This window comes from Lepisosteus oculatus, chromosome 4, assembly GCF_040954835.1.
Source record: "Lepisosteus oculatus isolate fLepOcu1 chromosome 4, fLepOcu1.hap2, whole genome shotgun sequence".
Classification (NCBI taxonomy): domain Eukaryota; kingdom Metazoa; phylum Chordata; class Actinopteri; order Semionotiformes; family Lepisosteidae; genus Lepisosteus; species Lepisosteus oculatus.
Genome location: NC_090699.1, coordinates 24,850,114 through 24,870,964, shown reverse-complemented (window position 1 = coordinate 24,870,964; position 20,851 = coordinate 24,850,114). Strand labels below are relative to the sequence as shown.

General features: G+C 34.6%; 1 protein-coding gene across 3 annotated transcripts; it reads left to right on the top strand.

Annotated features, from left to right (window-relative positions):
* The first annotated feature begins 238 nt into the window (after positions 1-238).
* Positions 239-16,379, top strand: pwwp2b (PWWP domain containing 2B). 3 transcript variants are annotated; one of them, XM_015346973.2, is made up of 4 exons: positions 239-466; positions 1,753-2,054; positions 7,274-8,881; positions 14,955-16,379. In XM_015346973.2, exons 2-4 carry the CDS (start codon positions 1,915-1,917, stop codon positions 14,959-14,961), a joined length of 1,755 nt encoding a protein of 584 aa, XP_015202459.2. In that variant the 5' UTR covers positions 239-466; positions 1,753-1,914; the 3' UTR covers positions 14,962-16,379. The 3 variants fall into 3 exon arrangements, with proteins under 3 accessions (XP_015202459.2, XP_006630459.2, XP_069045080.1); XM_006630396.3 differs by having other exon boundaries at positions 7,274-8,885; XM_069188979.1 differs by lacking the exon at positions 14,955-16,379 and adding an exon at positions 10,043-14,937 and having other exon boundaries at positions 7,274-8,885.
* Positions 16,380-20,851: the final 4,472 nt, after the last annotated feature.

The window sequence follows — 20,851 nt, the reverse complement described above, 5'->3', positions numbered from 1 at the left end:
TGTGCATCCAAGATTATATCCAAGATAGGCTCTGGGTTGTTACAGCCCTGACCAGGAAAAAGTGGTCAGTAGTTAAACAGTATACTTATGTAAACGGTACTTATATAATTATCCGTTTTGTCATCAGTAAGTCAATGTACAACTTCAACAAAGTTCCTTTGTCTAAATAAACTTTTTTTCTAATTTTGGCAAATGTATCAGAAGAAAATCATGAAGTACATCTAAAGAAGCTTCCGAACTCTCTAATGCGGATAATCTATTGTATATGTAGACTTCAGAACCAACTTTATGAGCATTAAAACTGCTGTTAACATACAGTATCTAAGCGGTGTTATTGCATTCACATAGACAGAATCTGTACAGAGAACTCTGTATTGAATTTCGCCACTGTGGGGCGTTTTGTGCACATTTCTGTAGTTAATTTGCTTTATGTATCTGATCGGACAAGAAGCTCGCGAAGGAACTGGTAATATTCTATGATCTTGTTTTGTTTTTGTGAATTTATCCGCACTGTATGCTGTGAAGCTATCCAAAGTGCTTTACAATCGTATGGTAATAAAAATTATGTTCTTTGCTTTGATTACATGCTGTTGTTTCTGGAGTGTTAATTTAAGCATTCAATTCTGCTTTATCAGCAGCAACACCTGTGTAATATTAATGGGAACATTTTTCAGTTCACCATTGTTGACAAATGTGAATTTACAGTGACTACAGTGTATCCAAGTTGTTTTTAGTTTACTTTGTTTCCAGATTGTAACTACGCTAATTCTTCACGTGTATTGCTGTTCTGCAAACACGTTTAAAAGTATCTGCATTGCAACCTCATGTTTTAATATTTCAAAACCATGCAACGTTTGTATTTTAAGTAATTATCTTACCCTTTTTTCCTTGTTTGCCTCGTTTACCTGTTTATATCAATGGTAATGAGATTTCTGTTTATTTATTAAAGACTAAATCTAATCTTATGCTAAACCTAATGCTCTCTGTCCAAAACTGTTTTTCTAAGATATTGCTTAAGTTTAATGGTTTTTTAGAAGTAGGCACTATAAAATTCCGTAGAATGTTAATAAGATTTGTATTTAATAATTGAAATAACATTCCCATGTGATTACTAAACACTCCTGGAAAAACTGTACACAAAACTTTCAGGGCAAGGGCATTTTTACTCCGGTAGTTGGTAGACGTTTTAAATTTCTCATGGGTACAATATTAAACTACAGTAGTATTCTTTCATCCAGATTTGTCATTATTCAACTAGGGTCTGTGTCCATTCTATGACTGTATTCCCCGTTCAGTCTTAAAAATAAAATATTTAAACAAGTTGAAACTCATAGTAACATGACATAAATTAAACTAAATATATGTAAACGTGTTGTTAAGATCAACTAATGCAACAATGACAATCCATTACGAATGATTAAAAAAACGCGGGGGTAAGTAATACATGATGCAACCCAAAAACTACACAGTTTGAATTTCATAAAGGTACAGTACTTATCTATATTTAGAAACAAATAGGTGCAATTATTTAGGAATTGGTTGATATGTAGTTCACATATCAGGATACAAAGAAAAAACACAAAGTAATTTATGTCAAAACGTTGACTGTTACTGCATTTCTGTAGATCCAAAAATATGTTACAGTTCTAATAAACATCGTGCAAGAATGCCGATACAGTAGTTCCTTTTTCATTTGGGCCAGCAATGTTTAAGGATTCCTCTCGTCTTTCTTTGTGATGTCACCACTGGCAGAACTGTTGTAATTGCCTTGGTGGAGGTGATGGCGTCATTCCGTGCCCCGGTGTAGCCTCCCGTGCTCGAAAGAAGAAGGGAGAAGGATTTTAGGCCGAGGCGATCGTGGCTCCCGCAGCCGGGATCGAGCAGCGCCAACCCGGACACCTCACCCCAACAAATATGGAGGCTGTGTCGGAGGAGCTGCGGGCCGGCTCTCGGATTCCGGTGCTCATCGAGCAGATAGTAAATGATACATTAGTGGTGACCCTCAGCTACAGAGATCGGAGCTACACAGGAATATTATTAGACTGCAACAAAAAGTAAGTGTTTGTTTTACTTAAATTATTTAGATATTGTACATTTAAAAGCTACGCGGGCCTATAAGGGTAAATAAAGGAGGCGACCGAAAGACATTAGGGCTAGGCCTTCAATAAATGTAATGGAGTGCTTTAGGAGATTAAAATGAATCTTTCACACGAACATTTAAACCTAGAATAATATCGTACAGAATTATTGTGTATTTATTGTCTTTAAAAGTTTCATGTTATTTAAAATAATAGAATTTAGAATAATATTTAAAATATTTGAACAAATAAAATATCTGAAAAAACTTAAACATTCGGATTGCAAGGTACATTTTATTTGCAATATCTATGCCAAAGTAAACAAGAATAGTAAAACCATATGTGCAATTTTTATGAAAAACGACTGAGCAAAGCCTCATTACAGAAATGTGGGTGGAATTATTTTTGTGCTGTTGCTGAGACCTTTTCATTAAACTTATGATGCTGCTTAAAATTAATTAAAACTTAATTTTCACTTGAATATATTAAGTTATTTATAGCGCTGTCTTTTCTAACATTATATGCTATAATGCTATGAGTTTCGTTTGTTTACTGTTCACTAGGTACTGTAGGTCCTTGAAAAACATAGTTGCCATTGTGTTGCAATTTGTTTATTAATATGCCTACCAAAGACAAAAAAAAGGCTATTAAAGGTTTTGAGGACATTAAGTGTGCTTGACTTGTAATTTTTCTACTGATACAGAATCAAATAAATAGCCCCTTTCTCTGTTGCACTATGTATTATAAAGCACGGTATTGTTTCAGCAATATATGTTTAAGAATGGGTTTTTCTAAAGAGTGTGGCTTTGAGTTGGTGAGCACACACTGTAGTACTGAGAATTAAAGATATGCACTGAATACTTTCAAAAAAGGGGATGAGGCATCTTGCTTCTAGTTACAGCCTGTCATCAGAACTGTTCAGTCACATGGATATGCCTTGTGTTGCTAGTAGCTTTAACCGTCTGATTATTTATAGAGAACTGTTACAATCCTGCCAGCTTTACTCTTAAACATATATTAGATTTTTGGACTTGGGAGTGCTGTGGGTTTTTCTTTACCCCCCTTTCAATCAATAGACAAACATTTTTGCAGGGAGCAATATGTTTTGTAATGGATGGGGTATTTATATCCATATTTGAAGTCTGAGTACCATTTTAAATAAGCTATCCAAGAGTTTGTAATAACAATAACCTTAAATAGGCCAAGCTCGAATGAGTGCTGTTGGCTTCTCTGCTTCACAACCTTAATGTCTGCATTGTTCTTTGGACAGTATGTAGATCTATTTTTATTTTTAGTTAGCCAACCTCATTGTTTCAGTACAGTTATACATGTGCAATTTTTACTGAGGTACTCTGCATAGTTCTGCATCTTTATGAGACCTTTGGGTGCACTTTTCTATGCATTAAGTTCCAGCTGTGCATGATAAAACATATAACCACTGTCATGGGGTATAATTTAACTAGTTTAGTTGTTGATGAAAACATGATTTCTAAACCATCTTTTAGAAATGTGTGCACCTACAGTACCTGCAGACACATGTACACACGAAGACAAAAACCTGAATCTGCCAGATCCTTGACTACTGCAGAGAATCATGGGATTGTTTTGTCCAGAGCAAAGAGGGGGGTTTTAGTATATCCTACAGCTCTTTGTTTGGTTTCTAGCAGAAAAGCCTGTTTCAATTCTGACAGGGCAGCAACAATTTATTTTTTGTGCTCAAAACGGTGATTTGTATTTTAACTCCTGAAACATTAAAATGTGAAAATATTAGCTTGAATACGACAGGAACAGGCTTATATGCGGTAGTTGTATTCTAAACATGAGAACAATAGCTTACTGCTAGACACTATCCCAACCCCCACCATATTAAAATGCATAATAAATGCTCAGGTGATGTCACATTTAAAATGCAGGGTTTGTGTTAGCATGCAAGAGCCTTAGACATTAGCAAGTGAAATACTAAATTGCAATAGAAAACACGGGCTAATGCATGATTTTTTCAATAAAATCTGGTTAAGATAAGTGTTATTCAGAAAAACCATTTCAGATAAATCGGTCGGCCTGAAAAGTGAATAGCTGTTTAAAATCACATTAAATTACTCTACAAAAGTAACTAAACAATTTAAGAAAACCTGTTAAGAAATGGCAAAAAATAACCACTGCATATTCTTGTGCTTCACTTTTGTTAAAGGTCTTCAAAGACCTTACCATTTATGAGCAATTCTTTTCAGACCAAAATATTTTGAAACAGTTAATAAGGTGGAATGTATTAATTTTTTAAAGCATTTTTTTAATAGCATAGAGTCTTCAGTTCTATGAGATTTGTGTATGAGCTCCTATCCGAAGTTCACTTCCTTCTCCCATTTTGTCTGGCATTTCCTTACAGTACTCCTCAGACCAGACGCTGCACAAACAGTCTTTTTTCAGCTACTTCATTAAAGTAATATCACTGGTGTAAATAGTTTGCAGAGCTCCACGGTCTAAAACTTTTTGGAAACCTTTTTTCCAGGAAATTGACTAATTATTTGGATATACTACCTTTTTGCAGCATTGAAATAAAGTATAAACTATTTAAGAAATTTTGAATTAATGTTGTAGATTGTTAATAGTACAGAGCCTTGTAATTGTAGTTTTTCTCACAATGCACGGGTATTTCTAATACACAGTTTTATTTCTAACCATTTCTCAAGAATGTCAAAGCTTCTGTGTGAATATCTTGTTTATTCAATCCTTCCTATACTTTTGGAAGGAGACTCAGTTCTTTACCCACATATAAGAATATGCAGTCATAATCTGTTTATTATTTTTTAGTGGTTAGCAAGTTATCTTCTTAGGTTGATAAATACAGTTCACAATATTTAAGACACATTTGTATAGTATTGTAATGTCTTATGTTAGATATAGGCCATTTCAAATCAGAAAAAAAATCCCCAATTGTTTTCAAGTCAATATGTGTTTCAGAGTGTAAAGTAGTTTTTCCATGCTAAAAAAAAAACAATTTAGATAAAATAAACAAATACATTAAAGCCCTACACTGACACCAATGAACTGGTTTGTCAAGTGTTATGACAGCGGTATAGAGCTGACAGCTGACCGGACTTGCTTCCTGGTTGATTTCTTCAACATAAAAAAATTCAGCACAGAAAACTAAAAAAATGTGATGAACAAGAAACCAAGACGCACTTTAATTTTAATGAAGAGACTAACAGATTTTGTATGTATGTGATAGACATTGTAAGTAGACTGACCTAAAACATTCCTACTTTTTTGGAATAAATACAAAAACATTTATGGTTATAACTTTAATTATACTTGCTTATTGTTTATTATATAGTCCTTGTTTGATATTTTGTTTTTCAGGTATGTGAATGTTAGAGAATATATGTACTGTTCTTAAGTACATAGTTATCAATGCCTAGAAGAAAGTGGTGTATCATCATTCTTGTTTTATTTTATTTACATTATCATTTTCCCCTCTTAAGAAATTTTAGTGTAAGAGACCAGTACTTTACAAGCTTGCCATTTAAACATAATAAAGATTACAAATGAGAAGAGACCAGCTGTCTCTCATAGCTATTTTAATAGGGTTTATAGATTTTAAGTTTGTTCTTTGTCAGCAAATGCAAAATATGATACATTTTAAGTGTGATAATAGTAAAATAATGTTTTTTTAAAAAAAAACAGAATGAAACTTACATCTCATAAAATGACATCTTACTGTTAACCAGGCCTATTCAACCTGTAGCCCCACCCCTCCACTACATTACCCCTCTGCCTATTATTATTATTATTATTATTATTATTATTATTATTATTATTAATATGTTTGTGCTGTGGTATTTATTTTACTCTGTGTTGAGCTTATAATAATGCTTATGTAAATAATGTCATAAGTCTAAAACGAAGAATTCAGTTTTGCTTTAAGATCTTATATTCACTTATCTGTACTGTAGCTATATTTTATATATCCTCAAACATATCATCATGTCCCATAACAAACTCTTGTTGACAGAATATCATTGATAATGTTCAAGGATGAAAGTTGATGTGAGCACTTTAACATAATCTTCTTTCCATAGTTTGAAAATTAAATTTAAATGCTTCTAAAAGTTGGGGCATGTCATGACCACAGTGATTTTTGTAGGCTCCATTACTACATTAAAGTTATATGATTTTTTTTTTATTTTGTCTTAAGTGCAACCATGATAATACAGAATCTCTACATCTCCTCCAAGTTAATTTTAAATCAGGTGCTTTGTCTATTTAATACTGTATCCTTTAAGATGAAGGTCCTTACTTCTTAAAATAGGCTCAGGTTATGATGCCTGAAAGCTGGTCAAGAATTTGAGCTCTTAGTCCATCTATTCAAAGGAACTGGTCTCAGGATCGACTCCTAAGCTTGAGACCAGTTTTTGGCCCCTGGTTGTCTGCTGTAGCAATGATACTGTATCTCTGCAGTTGTATTACTGGAGGATTGCTTCCCTGTCCAGGAAACAAAAACGCATGACTAGAGCATAGGATATCACAAGGCTGAACATTACTTTAGATGTTCTCAATATATTTAATATGCCTAATGCATGCTTTACAGTTGCATAGCTCCAGTACAAACTAACAAGGTCAAGTTTTTTTTTTTATCTTTAGAACTGTTTGTGCTGTTGTTACTGTGCATTAGAGATCTAGTCCTGTACTTGAAATACACAATGCCAGCTTTTCAGTTCTTTTTCTTTATATGTCTTATAAACTTAGAATGTCCAGTCACTTTGTTCTGTACTGAATGTACAGTTGTTTTTTAAGGATCTTTACCTCCTCATTTATTTTTCAGCTGTTCTTTTGTAAAATAATGAAAGCAATGATGAAAAAACATGCTTAACTGTGCCATATGGCCTGCTGAACAGGCTTTCGGCTCTAGACGGACATGCCATTTGCTAATTGGGCTATTTAATATTAGTCTGCCTTGTCTGTCAGTACAAACTAACGTTACTGTCTAAATGTTCTCATTTTTTTGCTAAAGCAACTGTTAATAATTTGTCTATTTAGAATGGGATGTTTTCATGCATTTTTCATATTTCCCCAAAAAGTCTCTTATTCTATAAATAATTTTTTGCAACTAAAAACAGCACTAGATGAATGTCTGTGTGCATGTGGTTTGCATGTTTTATTTAGTGTATGCTTTTATTTGTATGTTTTCTTCACAGGACTGGGCTATTTTGTCTACCAGACGTATTGAAGCAGAGTGAACCTCCAGTATCAAAACCCAGTGGAATGCTAGATGAAAAAATGTGCTTTGAGCCTTCTGTCAAGCCTCAGCTACAACCAAGCGGTGAAACGACCCAGGTGATCCCTGAGAATCAGCCTGTCTCTACTCCTGCTCCTGTACCTACAGGGCTTCCCCCCTACCCTCCTTATTTTGATGGGGTTCCTTTTCCACAGCCCCTGTGGGTCCGGCATAGCTACAACCAGTGGGTCCCTCAGCCTCCACCAAGGACTATCAAAAGAAGAAAACGACGAAGCCGGGATTCCAGCAGATTGACCATGAGTACGATTAGATTACGACCCAGACAGGTTCTCTGTGAGAAGTGCAAAAACACATTAAACAGCGATGATGATAACAAAGACGGACAAAATTCTAAAGCTGCTAAAAAGGAGAACGCTGAAGTTAAGGAGTCCAAAAGGCGCGAGGAAATGGACTTTGACGGTAAAAGATGGAAAAGGGAGAAAAAAGATGAAGACCGGTTTCCAGGGGAAATTGTTCCTCACAGTCCAGTTATCAAGATATCTTATAGTACTCCACAAGGAAAAGGGGAAGTGATGAAAATTCCCTCAAGAGTGCATGGCTCAGTAAAGCCATTCTGCCCAAAGCAGTTGATGCAGAATGGCATTGGGGACCACAACAAAAGCAGAGACCTTCAAGAAAACAAAAGCCTTCTTGAAAAGTCAGGAAGTTGCTCAGCTACATCCATTCCAAAACTCAAACTAACAAGGCCTTTGCATTCCAGTGTGGATGTTCCATCTCCAAAAATCAGACTAAAACCTCGAAACAGCGGAGAGGACAGCATTTCAATATATGAGGCCGAACTTGTAGATGGTCCACGGAGACAAAGCCAGCAGATGCAGAGATCAGTTCATACCGATATGCATTCAGAAGACTCTGTTGAGAAGAGTTCACTTGAGATGTCCTCAGGTAGCTCCGGGGAAGAGGATGAGTTTAAGAAGCAACACAGTGATGTGGAGCAACACAGTGATTTGACTTTGCTGCTTAATTTTCGTAAGAGAAAAGCGGACTCGTCTAGTTTGTCTGTCTGCAGCAGTGACAGTTTGGATGAATCAAAATCTTGCAGCTCAGATGGGACATCTCCAGAGTTGTGCGATTTTGCTCCTGGAGAAGATATATCTGTTTCATCATCTTCAAAAGATGAGCAGAAGACTGTTCCACCCTTAACGGTTCGACTAAACACCAAAAGTGTGACTAAGTGTGTAACAGAGGAAGGACGAACTGTATCGGTCGGAGACATAGTGTGGGGTAAAATTCATGGATTTCCATGGTGGCCCGCCCGCGTTCTGAGCATTAGCACAAGCAGAAAGGATGAAAGGGAGCCACTTTGGCAGGAAGCAAAAGTGTCCTGGTTTGGCTCACCCACAACCTCCTTGCTCTCCGTGTCAAAACTCTCACCCTTTCTGGAGTTTTTCCGTTTGAGATTTAACCGAAAGAAGAAAGGAATGTATCGGAGAGCTATTGCAGAAGCTGCCAAGGCAGCTGAACATTTGACCCCAGAAATAGCCTCTCTTCTCACACATTGTGAAACGTAGGTGAGTAGAATATACTTTCCAAAATATGTAGTTTTAGCAAATTCGCGAATTCCTGAGGTTTGTTTTTTTACTTACATTTTTCTCACTAACTAAATATGCATAAATTCTTGGATTGATACCAGAATTATCTTTAATTTTTAAGTATTGATGATTATGTTGAAGATTCAGTTTCATGAAACAGGCGTTTCCTTTTAGCTTGTAGTTTTTATCCCTGCTGCTCAAAGTGGTCTCTTTACACATTTTTTCTGCCTTGTATACAACAAGGTTTCAGGTTAGAATTCCAGCTGGGAGGCAGGGTATAGATAAGATGTCATCTTAGAGATGCATCACAATTTTAAATGTTAAAATAAAATTATAGGAGGGAAGAAAGGAAATCATTGTAGAAAATCTACTGCTGACTGTGCTGCTAACCTGCTGATGTTTGGCAATCACTGATCCCTAGAGCACATACAACCACTTTAGTCTGTTTCATCTGCATTGAGAGTTTAAATGTTTAAATGCTATTATATGCTTATTTCAAGGTTAATCTTCACAACCAGTGTTTCAGATATTTCTGTGTAAGAATGATCCCTTAAATATGGCCAATTAATACAGATCACTTGTAAGAAAAGTGTAGTTGCCATACTTCTTAGTTTGTCATGTAGAAAAGGTGTATGTGGTTCTGTTTGGGAGGAAGGGCATAGTTCTTTAGTTGTGTTGACACTGAATTGCCTAGAATATACAGTGTCCCTAACATCAGACAGTGTGGCTTGAACTGAAATGGGTCTTTTTTTTTTAATTGCAGCTTATACAAATAAACCACTTATTTATACAAAACCTAGAAAATATTCTGGACCCACTTCTGAGAGAAAGCTTAGTAAGCCTCTTTGCATTTCTACAATTTTGCTATTATAACCCTTTATGTTGTTACCTGTTTATTAAAATCTGTTTGGTAGGGAAGCCTTTACATAGTTTGTTCTGAGAATTTTGGTAATATATAGCAGATGTTGAGGCGTGGATAATAAACAGTCAAGGTTTTTGTTGCTAGACTCTGCTCTGTTTTATAACTGAAGAGGTAAAAATCCAATATTTGCACAGCCTATCAGTATTGGAGTTATACAATTATACAAAAGCCTTGAAAGAATCATCAGGTTTTTTTTTATGCCCATGGCCTACAGGATGTCAGTCACACAGCAAATGACAGGAATTGAACTGGGGACTGTGAGTAATGTATGCTTCAAAAGTAGGTTCAATCTGCGAGCAGGTAATTGACCATTTAAATAAGGAAGTGTAGTACTGGGTCTAGGTGTCCTAATAGTTACACGATTGCACTGTTTCTGTGGAACATAGACCACCATGTAGGCCTACATTAATTAAAGTCCTGTATATCCAAATATTAATCTATGGAATTTCTTTCCCTATTTTTTGTGGTTTGAGTAAGGTACTGCGGTACCTTCTCATTTAGGGGATTTAATTTCGTGTACTTTGAAACCTAAATTTTCTTGATCTGAACCTATTATAACTTATAAGCCAAAAAATGTTCGAAATGACCATTGCTATGACAATCCTTTTATTCTCCCACCATGGGATTTATAAAAGATGAAAAGGTGTCCATCTTTTTTTACATATTGAAATACAATTCTCCAAAATAACACGAGAACTTCTTTTGTGTAATAGTTTTCGTTTTGACACAAATAAGAATACAGTATATATAAGATACATCACATTAGTTAATAATAGTTAAACTTTCAAAACGCATACCACGTAGATTCCAAACGTGCTTAACTCTCTCCTGAGTTTATATTTTATATCATATTTCACAAGCTCATAGTCAAATTGTGGTTATGTAAGGCTTGATTGCCTTTAATTTTTCAGTAGTGTGTTGGTGAACATGGAATACAGTTCTGAATCATTCAGGAATCCTTTTCCCTGCTGGATAAACACCATGGATTCAGCCTGGTGGTATGGCTATGCTGGTCAACCCAGTCCTCAGCCATAGCTTTCAGGGCAACTGTCTGCAAGAGTGTCCACACTAAAAGTTTTGCGTTATAAACACCAGACTGTTTGTGCAGTCTAAACAATTCTTGCTTTAGTAATGGTGATTTTTCACCATTTAATTTAAACTGTATCGTGGCTATTAGAGTAACTGCTAGCCTTTAAAAGTCTGAATTTGTAAAGTCCAACTTAAAAGACCATGCGCTTGCTTGGAATTGTTTGTCTCCTACGTCTCCTATCATTGGTAACATTCTGTGACATTTATCAATTTAAAATCTGTCCTCTCAAGTGGATGATCTAACCACAAAGCAGCAATTGTGGCATTCTGCTCTGTTCATCCTATCAAAACACTATTGCTACCTTAAAATTTCAATAACGTGTGAGTGTTTCCTTCTGGAACATGGTGCCATGATACTGAAATAGCTTGAAAGAGTTCAACTTGTGTGGAGTAGATACGATGCAAAACATTAAGGAGAACTATAAATTTGGATGATACACTCATGAAAGATCCTTTAAACTTAAATGGCAATAGATAAAATAAGAAAAAATAAAATACCCAAGAACTGTAAATTTAACAATTAAATTTGCATTTTAACAGCCAGAGCCATTTGGTGAAAAGACTACATTTCTAAAAGCAGAGTGGTACACAAGGCTGCCTGAACACACTTCTTTTCCTGATCAGGTTCCCAAAGCAGGTTTGTGATTAAGAACCAAGCGTGTGGCAGTTCAGATATTTGCTACGTTTACACAGGTTTATATACTGTATATGTGAGTCCATAACGAATAAATCAGAAATGTGGAAGGCAAAGTCTAAAATGAGGAGATCCTTGATGTATGCCAAGTAACTCATCAAGGTAACTCGAACAGACAAACTTGTGTTAAGTTGTTGATCGTTTTAAACACTTATAGCCCTTACTCAAGCGCAGTCAGCCTGACGCTTATTCTGGTTTCTGTAGTGTTAAGCATGTTGAGAGCACGTGACCCGCCACTAGAAAGAACAAAGGGTGCTTAGAGAATCTAAAACTTGAATTTGAACCTTACATTGATGATGCACAGGATAAATGTGAATTTTAAAATGTGTTATTATGAACAAAGTCAACTAAATTATATACCAGATAATTTTAACAAAATCTAAATACCAGATTTTTAAAGCCTTGCTGCCTTGCTTACAAAAATAAACTAAAGAAAAAAATACTTGTGGTGTTTTTCAACTGTTATTATTTTGGTGAAATTGATGTAGTACTTCACCTCTGTTTGGAACTCAGAATTTCGAATATGATTTGACCATTTCATTTTAGGAATATTGTCACTTGCAAAAGAAAATATCTTACCTTATCTTACCTTACCATGTTCATTTGTTTGAAATAAAGCAGAGCACCAACAACACCAAAATTTACATTATTATCCCATGGCCCCAAAATAAAATGCCTTCTAAAACATTTTAGTATAGATGCAGTGGCCATCTAATAAATATTTCCATTTGACAAAACACGTCATCTTTAAGCTTTACTTATTTTTATGCGATAATGTTATTGGTGAGACAAAGGCCAAAAGGAACCTTACTTTTTTGAGGAGCAGATTAAATGCATCTTCATCTTGAATTAAAATTGTTGAATCAAAAATAAAGTGCAATCAGTTCTGAACATCACAATTCTGAATGCCTTGAAGTTATTTTTGTGAAACTGATGTTCTATTTCACTTTTGTCAAAAAAGCCTGTGTGTTTTAGGTCAGATCTTTCATTTTTGTTTCCTGGAAAAAAAGCATTTGCTTTTGCAAACTGGTTCTGTCATATTTTGTGTCCAACAATTCATTATGTTGCCTCTTTTAATTGTGAGTACTTTATGTATGGAGCATCAGAAACATTTTATATAAACTGTTACCAAATTCAGGGGATTGAAATTTTATTGACTGTTTTTTTTTCATACCCTAATTAGGACCAGTCCTAAGCTTGCTTATCTAAATATTTATTAGGTAATGCAATATTAGAAAAAATAAACTTGTTTAAATAAATGTGCAGGTTTTGAAGAGATTTGAAAGAGATTTTGTGCCAAATTGTTTGTATTACAAAATATATTCCTACGTTATCTGGCCATATTATAGTATTGTAACTTGTTCCAGTTTCTATAAAAATGGTTGCAAAGGAATGCTAAGACTTATAAAAATTCTAAAGATGTATGGGACAATTCTCACTGCAATGATCAAAAGTTACCCAAGCAATTATAATTGTATATTTAAACTTTTGATTTTGTGGGTTGACTTAAGTTTTAGTATACAATTGTTATTCTGATTATATATGCATTCTGTAATCAAATCAAAGTTTATTTATCAAATGCACAACAAAACAGCATGCAGCAGTAGTTGCTGGCAATGAAATGTCTTTAAGAAGGAAGGTGCTGTTGACGAGGATGGGGTTACTATTTTTGCCCTTATCTGAAGAGATTTTGTGCTGTTATGAGATAATTAATCTGAAATTAAAATTAATCTGTCTGCATCCTATGTATCGATTAGACATCAGAAGGTTATGTTGCATGATGGAGAGAATCAGTTTGGCTTTTTGTAGCAGGTGAAATGTAATTATTAGTTATTAGTGTGTAAATGGTTGTGTGAATTTGTACACTGCGATAGGCTGGAGTCCCTGCAAGATTACTTCAACTCACTTCGACCCTTGGAGGATAAAGCATTTTCTGAAAAGTGATGGATGAGTGATTGAATAAATGGTCTGTATTTTAGCAATTAGGTCATATTATGTCCTCTACGTAAATCACTTTTAAATATTCAATGCATTTACCGTTAACAGTTTTAAACGAAGAAAATTTACCGTATGTAATTTGGGAGTTGGTTTTAAAATATTGCCTGTTGTAACTAAAGTGCACATGCTATAAAGGATTCTTGCAGCATCTACAAAATTTTAAATGGCTTTCATTTAAGAATTTTAAACAGCTGTGCCGATTTAACTGGTTCTGTAAAAAAAAAATCACAAAGCGGTCATTCGAGGATGTTCTGTTTCAATTCAAAGAAAATGTGTGATAAACCTAACAGTTTAATTTCACACTCGGTGCAATCCATTGTAAGCTTTTCTTCCTCATATGAAAAGTTAACCTAGTGATTTTTAATAGATATTACAATATGTCTCTTAGTAAAAGAATTCTTATTAACTGATTAATCTATATGCCATGTTTTTTATCAAGGCATTCATCAATGTGGTTACTTTTTCCATTGCTACATTGTCAGGGTGGGCCTTGAGCTTTGCTTGTTAATGTTTTTGTAATAACTGTTGTTTGTTCTGATAACTATCTTTCCGACTTCTCTCCTTTTCACGAGTTCATATTAAAAACCTTGCTTATTAAATATATTTCTGTGATGTGTTTTGTAAATGCTAGAAGGTATACAGAACAAATCAAATCACTACAGTATCAATTATGGCCACACTGCGGCATGGTGTCTCTGTAATGTAATGTCTCTGACTTGCCTGAGTGTCCTTCAGTGGATTGTCATGCCATTCAGGGTATATTCCTTCCTTGTGCCCTGTGTTTTCAAGATACATATCTGAGTTGCTGCAACCCTTGCCAGAAATAAGAGGTTTTCTGATAATGGATGGATACATCACATTCAAATGATGAATCATTTATTGCTTTACTATCCTATAGTAGCTATACCGTGACCTTGGAATGATATTGAAATTATGTTCAGCATAAATGTTCTTTAAAACTGAATAATTTCAAGTCATGTTTGGGTTAAATTGCCCCTCAAGAAAGAATAAGTCCAAGCTCCAGATAAGTAATGATGGCAAGTATTTAACGTTTTACTGTGAAACAGTCATGTGTAAGTGATGAACACAGTCAAAGCTGTCTGAGGAAATTACATACCACTTAATGGGTGGAGGGGGATAATCATGAATGCTGCATCTTTGTTTTTACCTTACTGACAATAACACTGTACCCTGACTGCAATGAGAGAGTTTAACATTTATTGCATGCAGTTAATAAAAAAAGGAGACCTTCAGATGCTAAGAACTCCTGAACATTCAAAAAGTATTTTTTATTTAAATTTATTTGCTGACTAATTTGGTATCTCCTTTTTTCCCTTTTTAAAAGACACTGAAGATTGGAGTACAGCTGTCTTCCAAGTGATTAATAATCCTACGAACATCCATCTATGTTCCCCAGGAGAGCCTTTTGGTTGCCATACTTCTTGATATGGGAAGATCTTTGTTATTGAAGCCCTCCTCAGCTTGGGAGAAGAACAAGGACACCTGGGTGAAGCAGTGGTCACGTTAGGGAGCAAGACATAAATGAGGCTTCTCAAGGACAACTTAAGGATTCCTTTTTAGAATTTATTTTTAATAGAGTGAATAGTGATCCTACAACTCAGAATGTATTTATTATCTGCAACACTTTAGTCAATCTTTTACAATCTAAATCTATTTGCTGCTGCTTGTTTTACATAATGGATATTTCACCCAGCTATGACTGTTAACAAGAGATATGAATGACTGAATTACATGAATCCTGGTGCCATCAGTTTTTAAAAAGAAAAAGAACAGTCTTATTGTACAGTTTTCACTTTACAGATCCAAAAATAATGTGAAGCATTGGTTTTCTGAAATCATACAGTAGGTCTTAAAATTCGGTATGTTATTATTTTTAATAGCTGCAGCATTGTTACCCTTTTCATGCCAATACGTTTCTATATTTCCATAAAAAAGGAAGAGTTATTTTTGTGTTTATCTTAGACTACTTTCTATGCTGGTGATCGATGTATCTTTCTGTTCTTGCTCTATTTAATGTTTCGTTAGAAGAAAGCACTTTATCTTTACCTTGGTGGCCTGCTGTAAACCAGTTTTGAGTTTCTATGTCACAACACTAACTGGAGTTCCTCAGATAAAAGCATTAAATGGTTCTTGTAACATGGATAAATAAACAATTAATTTGAAAGCAACAGTTCTTATATGGGGGTGTATACACTATTCTTGCACTTAATTTAAGTGTATTGTACATTTTCCCAAATGTTCCGTTCGAGTAATGAATTCTATGCATCATGTTTTGTATAAAGCTTTAAAATATTGAATGAATGCTGTGAATGCAACACCAGTTTATTCTAAAGAGGAAGTCAGTGATCAGGCTTACTATTATTGAAATGAAAGGACTTATTGAAGCTCAAGAATATAAGAAATATTTGCCTGACGTGTTTTAAAAAATAAATTACACAGTAAGTAATGAGGTTGGGGGTTGAAGGGAGAGGAGTTTAAAACATACGTATTGCATATTTAAGGCTCACTGTAATTGCACTGCCCTAAAAAAAGGGCTTGGTTTCTATTTCTTTACATATGTATATTTTTGAGAACATTTGGACAGTGTTCACATATTCATGCCGTTTCACTTGTATAACCTGCTGGTTTTTGAAGACTGGAAACAACAGGTGAAGATATTGCATAAAGCAATAAAGTAACTTGCTGTGACCCATCCCAACTTACTGAGCTATTTTTGATTTACTGTACGTAAAATAAAATATACAAGCAATATGTGCATTCCAGTCTTTTTTAAACAATTTTCTGACAAGCTGAAATGTTAAGCCTAAACAGGTTAGCTATCATTATGGATTAATATGGGTGATGCAATCTTTTTGTACTTCTTTGGAATCAGGCGTATTGCTTTAAGTATAGAATTTGTCCCCATCTTTGCCTTGCATTCATAAGTTTTCCGTTTACTGTATTTTGATTTCAGTCCCTTTACTGTGAAGGCTCAGAACTGCAATGTTTAATTCTCAATTGTAGAAGTCTGTTCTGCATGTTATACACAGCACAAGGCATTGAGTCTGAGTGAAAAAGATCAAAGATTGCTCAAAGGTGACATTCTAAGAACATTGATCATTTTTTAAAGGTTGTAATTTTACCAGGTTTTTACCATATACTCAAGTTTCTTTGCTTAATGTTTTATAAATGTTTATCTTTCTTTCATGAAAAATGCTTTACAAGACCACAGCTCTATGAACTCCCATGATTAACAGACTAAAGCTTTATTTCTTGGGCAGTCAATTTATATACTGAACATTAAATGTGACTAATTTTTTTTAATTTTTTTAGTTTTATGAACTTTGAATGTTGAATATTTTAATATTTTGATTAATTGACTGTTCATGATGTATAAGCACTAAGCCACCTCATCAGAGAAAGTCCATTTGAAACACATGATGAAGTCATTTAACATGTTTATTTGAATCCTGGCAGAAATCTAGGGTTAAAAAAACAAAGGATCCTCATGAAAGTTACCATCATATTGTGCCTTTGATGTACATCTTTATCTTCCGCATGTAGCAAGAGCTTTCTTGTGAGGCATGTGTGATATTCACTTGAATATGAGAGTATTGGAAATGATGGTCACCTTGCCAGATAACGAGCCCCATCAAAAAATATGGGATAAAATGGGATGACTTGTGGCATCTAGGGCTCGGAGACCATTGAACAGGCTTATGCTTGTCCAAGCTTTATGATGGGAAGCCATATGACAGTGTCAGCCAAATGGTGTCAAGTATTTATCCCAGATGTATAGCTTGTATTGGTAGTGTGACACATAACAATAGTTGTGACACATGCTGCTGGTCTGAGTTTTACAATAGATCCCCTGCTGATGATAAATGTTAATGAGCATAATGAATTGCCTGTATTATCTAAAAAATGTTAGGTTTCCTGCTATAAAAAAGGTTCTTTTTCCAGATAACTTTGTGATTTTGTTGCACTATAAAGTGATCCGTTTCTTTATTATATACAGTACATATATATTTAGGGGATTGGCTGCCCAGAAAATCATCAACCTCTTTAAGATGGAATGTTTTGCTATTTTTAATGCTCTTCGGATCTTGAGACTTAAGCTTCAGCTATGTGATTTAGTAATAGCCATTCCTAGATTATAAGATTAGCTGTGCCACGTGGTTTTAGTCAAGCTATTAAATGAAATGTTTGAACACTGTAGCTCACAGGTATTGCATAATAAGTGCTAAACCAGTTTATAACTTGCTAGTCTCACACACCTAATTGATGAATTCCCTTTTAATTTTCCTAACGCTTTTTGACATGAGATGCACCTAGCCACATTGTTTTTCTACATTTTTTAGCTGTTTCATAGTTTTTTCTTATTTTGTTGCTTTCAAGCATACAATTATAACACTCACTTTGAAATACCAATAACTTTGTTATACAGTGAGATGAAAAAGAAAGAACACCCTTTTAAGATTCTATGGTTTTGCAGATTAAGATATACTTGATGTTCACTGTCCTCATCAAGTCCTAACAGTAGATAAATCTAACCCCTATGTGACAAATAACACGCCAATTTTACTTTACTAATTTATTAAAATAATCAGTTACTTTCTTTTCAGCTACGTATGCCACACATTCAAACAAAAAAAACACCCATCTCTGTGAGTTTCTTTGGTCAGGTACTGAATTTCAAGCCAAGACTCAACCATGAAGACTCCAATAGTGATCTCCATACAACTCGAGAGCTTGAGAAAATCTGCAAAGAAGAATTGGTAAAAATTGCACCAGGCCAGTGTGCAAATTAAGTAGAAACTTATGAATTTGACTTGAGACTAATGCTTTAAGGTGCTTGCACAAAATATTTATTTCATGGGTCTGAATACTTACAGTATGCAATCATCATATTTTATTTTTCATTTTTGCTGACATTTACTGTCAACTGTCTTACCTCTTGATGACTTCAGTTTTGGTATTCAGGTTTTGAATAAAATGAGTTTGAAAACACCCAAAGAAATGGCCAGATTTACTGAAGTGTGAGAGTTCAGATTCTCCCAAGCATATCTTAAATTCATTCGATTTTTTGGGGGCTTCTGTTTAAGTATCTTTAAAAAAGAGTTCCATTGAAGCATTGTGTTACATTGAAATCGTCATATGAAGGTTACGTATAACACATCATTTTTTATTTTTCAGGTAAAAGGAAACAACTGCAGAGATCCAATTGGAATGCTAGTGATTTGTATTGCCTGTCCAGATTCTCTTTCACTGTGTTTGAGAGTTGTGTTCTTAAATCAGTGAAAATTCATTTGTCAATTCGTTTGAGCCACTTCGACTTCCTTAATTTAAATTTCTGTGTAATTTTAATGGTACTTTATAGATCATAGTTTTAATGTGATTTTAAATAAGAGGTTGTTGATACACAATGTCCTGTCTTTTTATGTTATGTTGTTTCTTTTTTCACTTATTAAATTTAATTTCCCTCAGTTATTTTTAAGATTAAGAGAATATCACTATCTAGTGTCCCCATGACCCTTTGCTGAAGCAGTTAGAAAATGGATGGATAGACATTCTGGTGTTCTTCTTGACTAAATTCCCCAAGTAAGTTATGTTTATAATCTTTTGGGCCTTGTAAGAAATCCAGCAGCATATCACAATTGTTCCAGTTCTTAATTTACAAAGCTAAATGTTACAGTTTATACTTCTTAGAACATTGCCATTAATATTTGTGAACATTGCTATTTTGCATTGATCTCAGTGACAATTCTACAGATTTTTCTGTTCCAAGGCTGAAGTATTTACCATTGTACACCCTATCAATACCTGGTACTGTATATCCTAAAACTCACATAGTCCACATGTGCAATCTCAGCTCAAAAACAGGTAAAAATGTATCAGCACAGCACATTGCTGCAATGTGCCCACAAGTAGTTAAGACAAGGAGAGAAAATCCCTGACGAAAATGCATTTCAAGCCAAAAAGCTCATCATTAGGTAGAAATTTTTAAAGAACCAAGGAAAATAGTGATTTATATTTTGTATCACACACTCAGCTGTCAATTAGCAAATGCTCGAGTATATTAATGTTTATCCCCAGACATAGTGAATTACTATACTCACCACATTATGTAAGTCAACACTGTCTTTACTATCAGCCTAAATTGGGAATTAAATATAAACCAACAAAGCCCTAGTCAATCTTTTCTCACCATGGCTTCTGCATTCTGTTAAAAGGGAACTGCAGTAAATGTCACACGATGATTAGTGCTACTGAAACACCATATCCCTGGAAAAAAGAACATGTTGCAGTGGTGTAGTGAAATGCACATAGCATTAGGCAACCTGAAAAAAAATAATCAGGATTGTCAGCTTCTAATGTATTGATGTTGTTCACCTCCTCTCCTTTTAAGAATAGCATAAAAGCATTTGAAAACATCAGTAACATTTGGTGCTTCAGTATTATATTGTGGCGGCAAGAAGAAAAACATGGGATATAGAATTATGCAGCTGAGAAAGATAAGTTGATGATACCAAGTCATCTTTTCACATAAGAGATTAGTAGTACTGTACCTTTTATAGGTTAATACATTTGAACATGACCATTTTACAAGTTCATATGACACTTTGATGGTTGATTTTGACATCATTAACCCAATGTTACTTACAAACTCCAGCACTCTCTGAGGTTTTCACAAATAAAGGGCTTGGACCACATGTATCAGAAAGTATCTGAGTGCTGCCCAGTGTTCTTCAATACCATATGTTGGTAATATTTCTCATTTTAGTTTTTGTAAAAAAATGATCCGTCTTGTAACATTTTCTAATAACTGTGCTTGCAAAGAACAGGCTTCTTCTCAAACTACGTGCAAAACATTCACATGGATAAATACTGTATGTAAAGAACTTATTTTGTAATTCTGAAAAACACACTGTGTTGAGAAGCAGGCCTATGTGATGAAACAGGGCTTAAGTTGAACAGCTAGTTGAAGAGCTAGGTGTATATTCCTGCGGTGTTCTACCTCATGTTCTTATAAACTCACAAGTTTCTGTTATTTTCAAGAAAGTATCATAACCCCTTTATAAAAAAAATATTTTTCCATATGGTGCCTTAATTGTGACTTGTGTTGCTGCAGTAATTTTGTAAAAAAAGCACAATAACAGATACAACTTTGTTTATTTTTGTTTAGAATGCAACATGCACTTAGATCTTCAGTTGTTTGTTTAATCTTTGTGCCTAAGATAA

What these genes read in the sequence shown, in the direction of transcription:
- pwwp2b (XM_015346973.2), top strand. Translation starts at nt 1,915, where the DNA reads ATGGAGGCTGTGTCGGAGGAGCTGCGGGCCGGCTCTCGGATTCCGGTG. An exon ending in TTATTAGACTGCAACAAAAA is followed by an intron (nt 2,055 to 7,273) that starts GTAAGTGTTTGT and finishes TTTTCTTCACAG; the next exon opens with GACTGGGCTATTTTGTCTAC.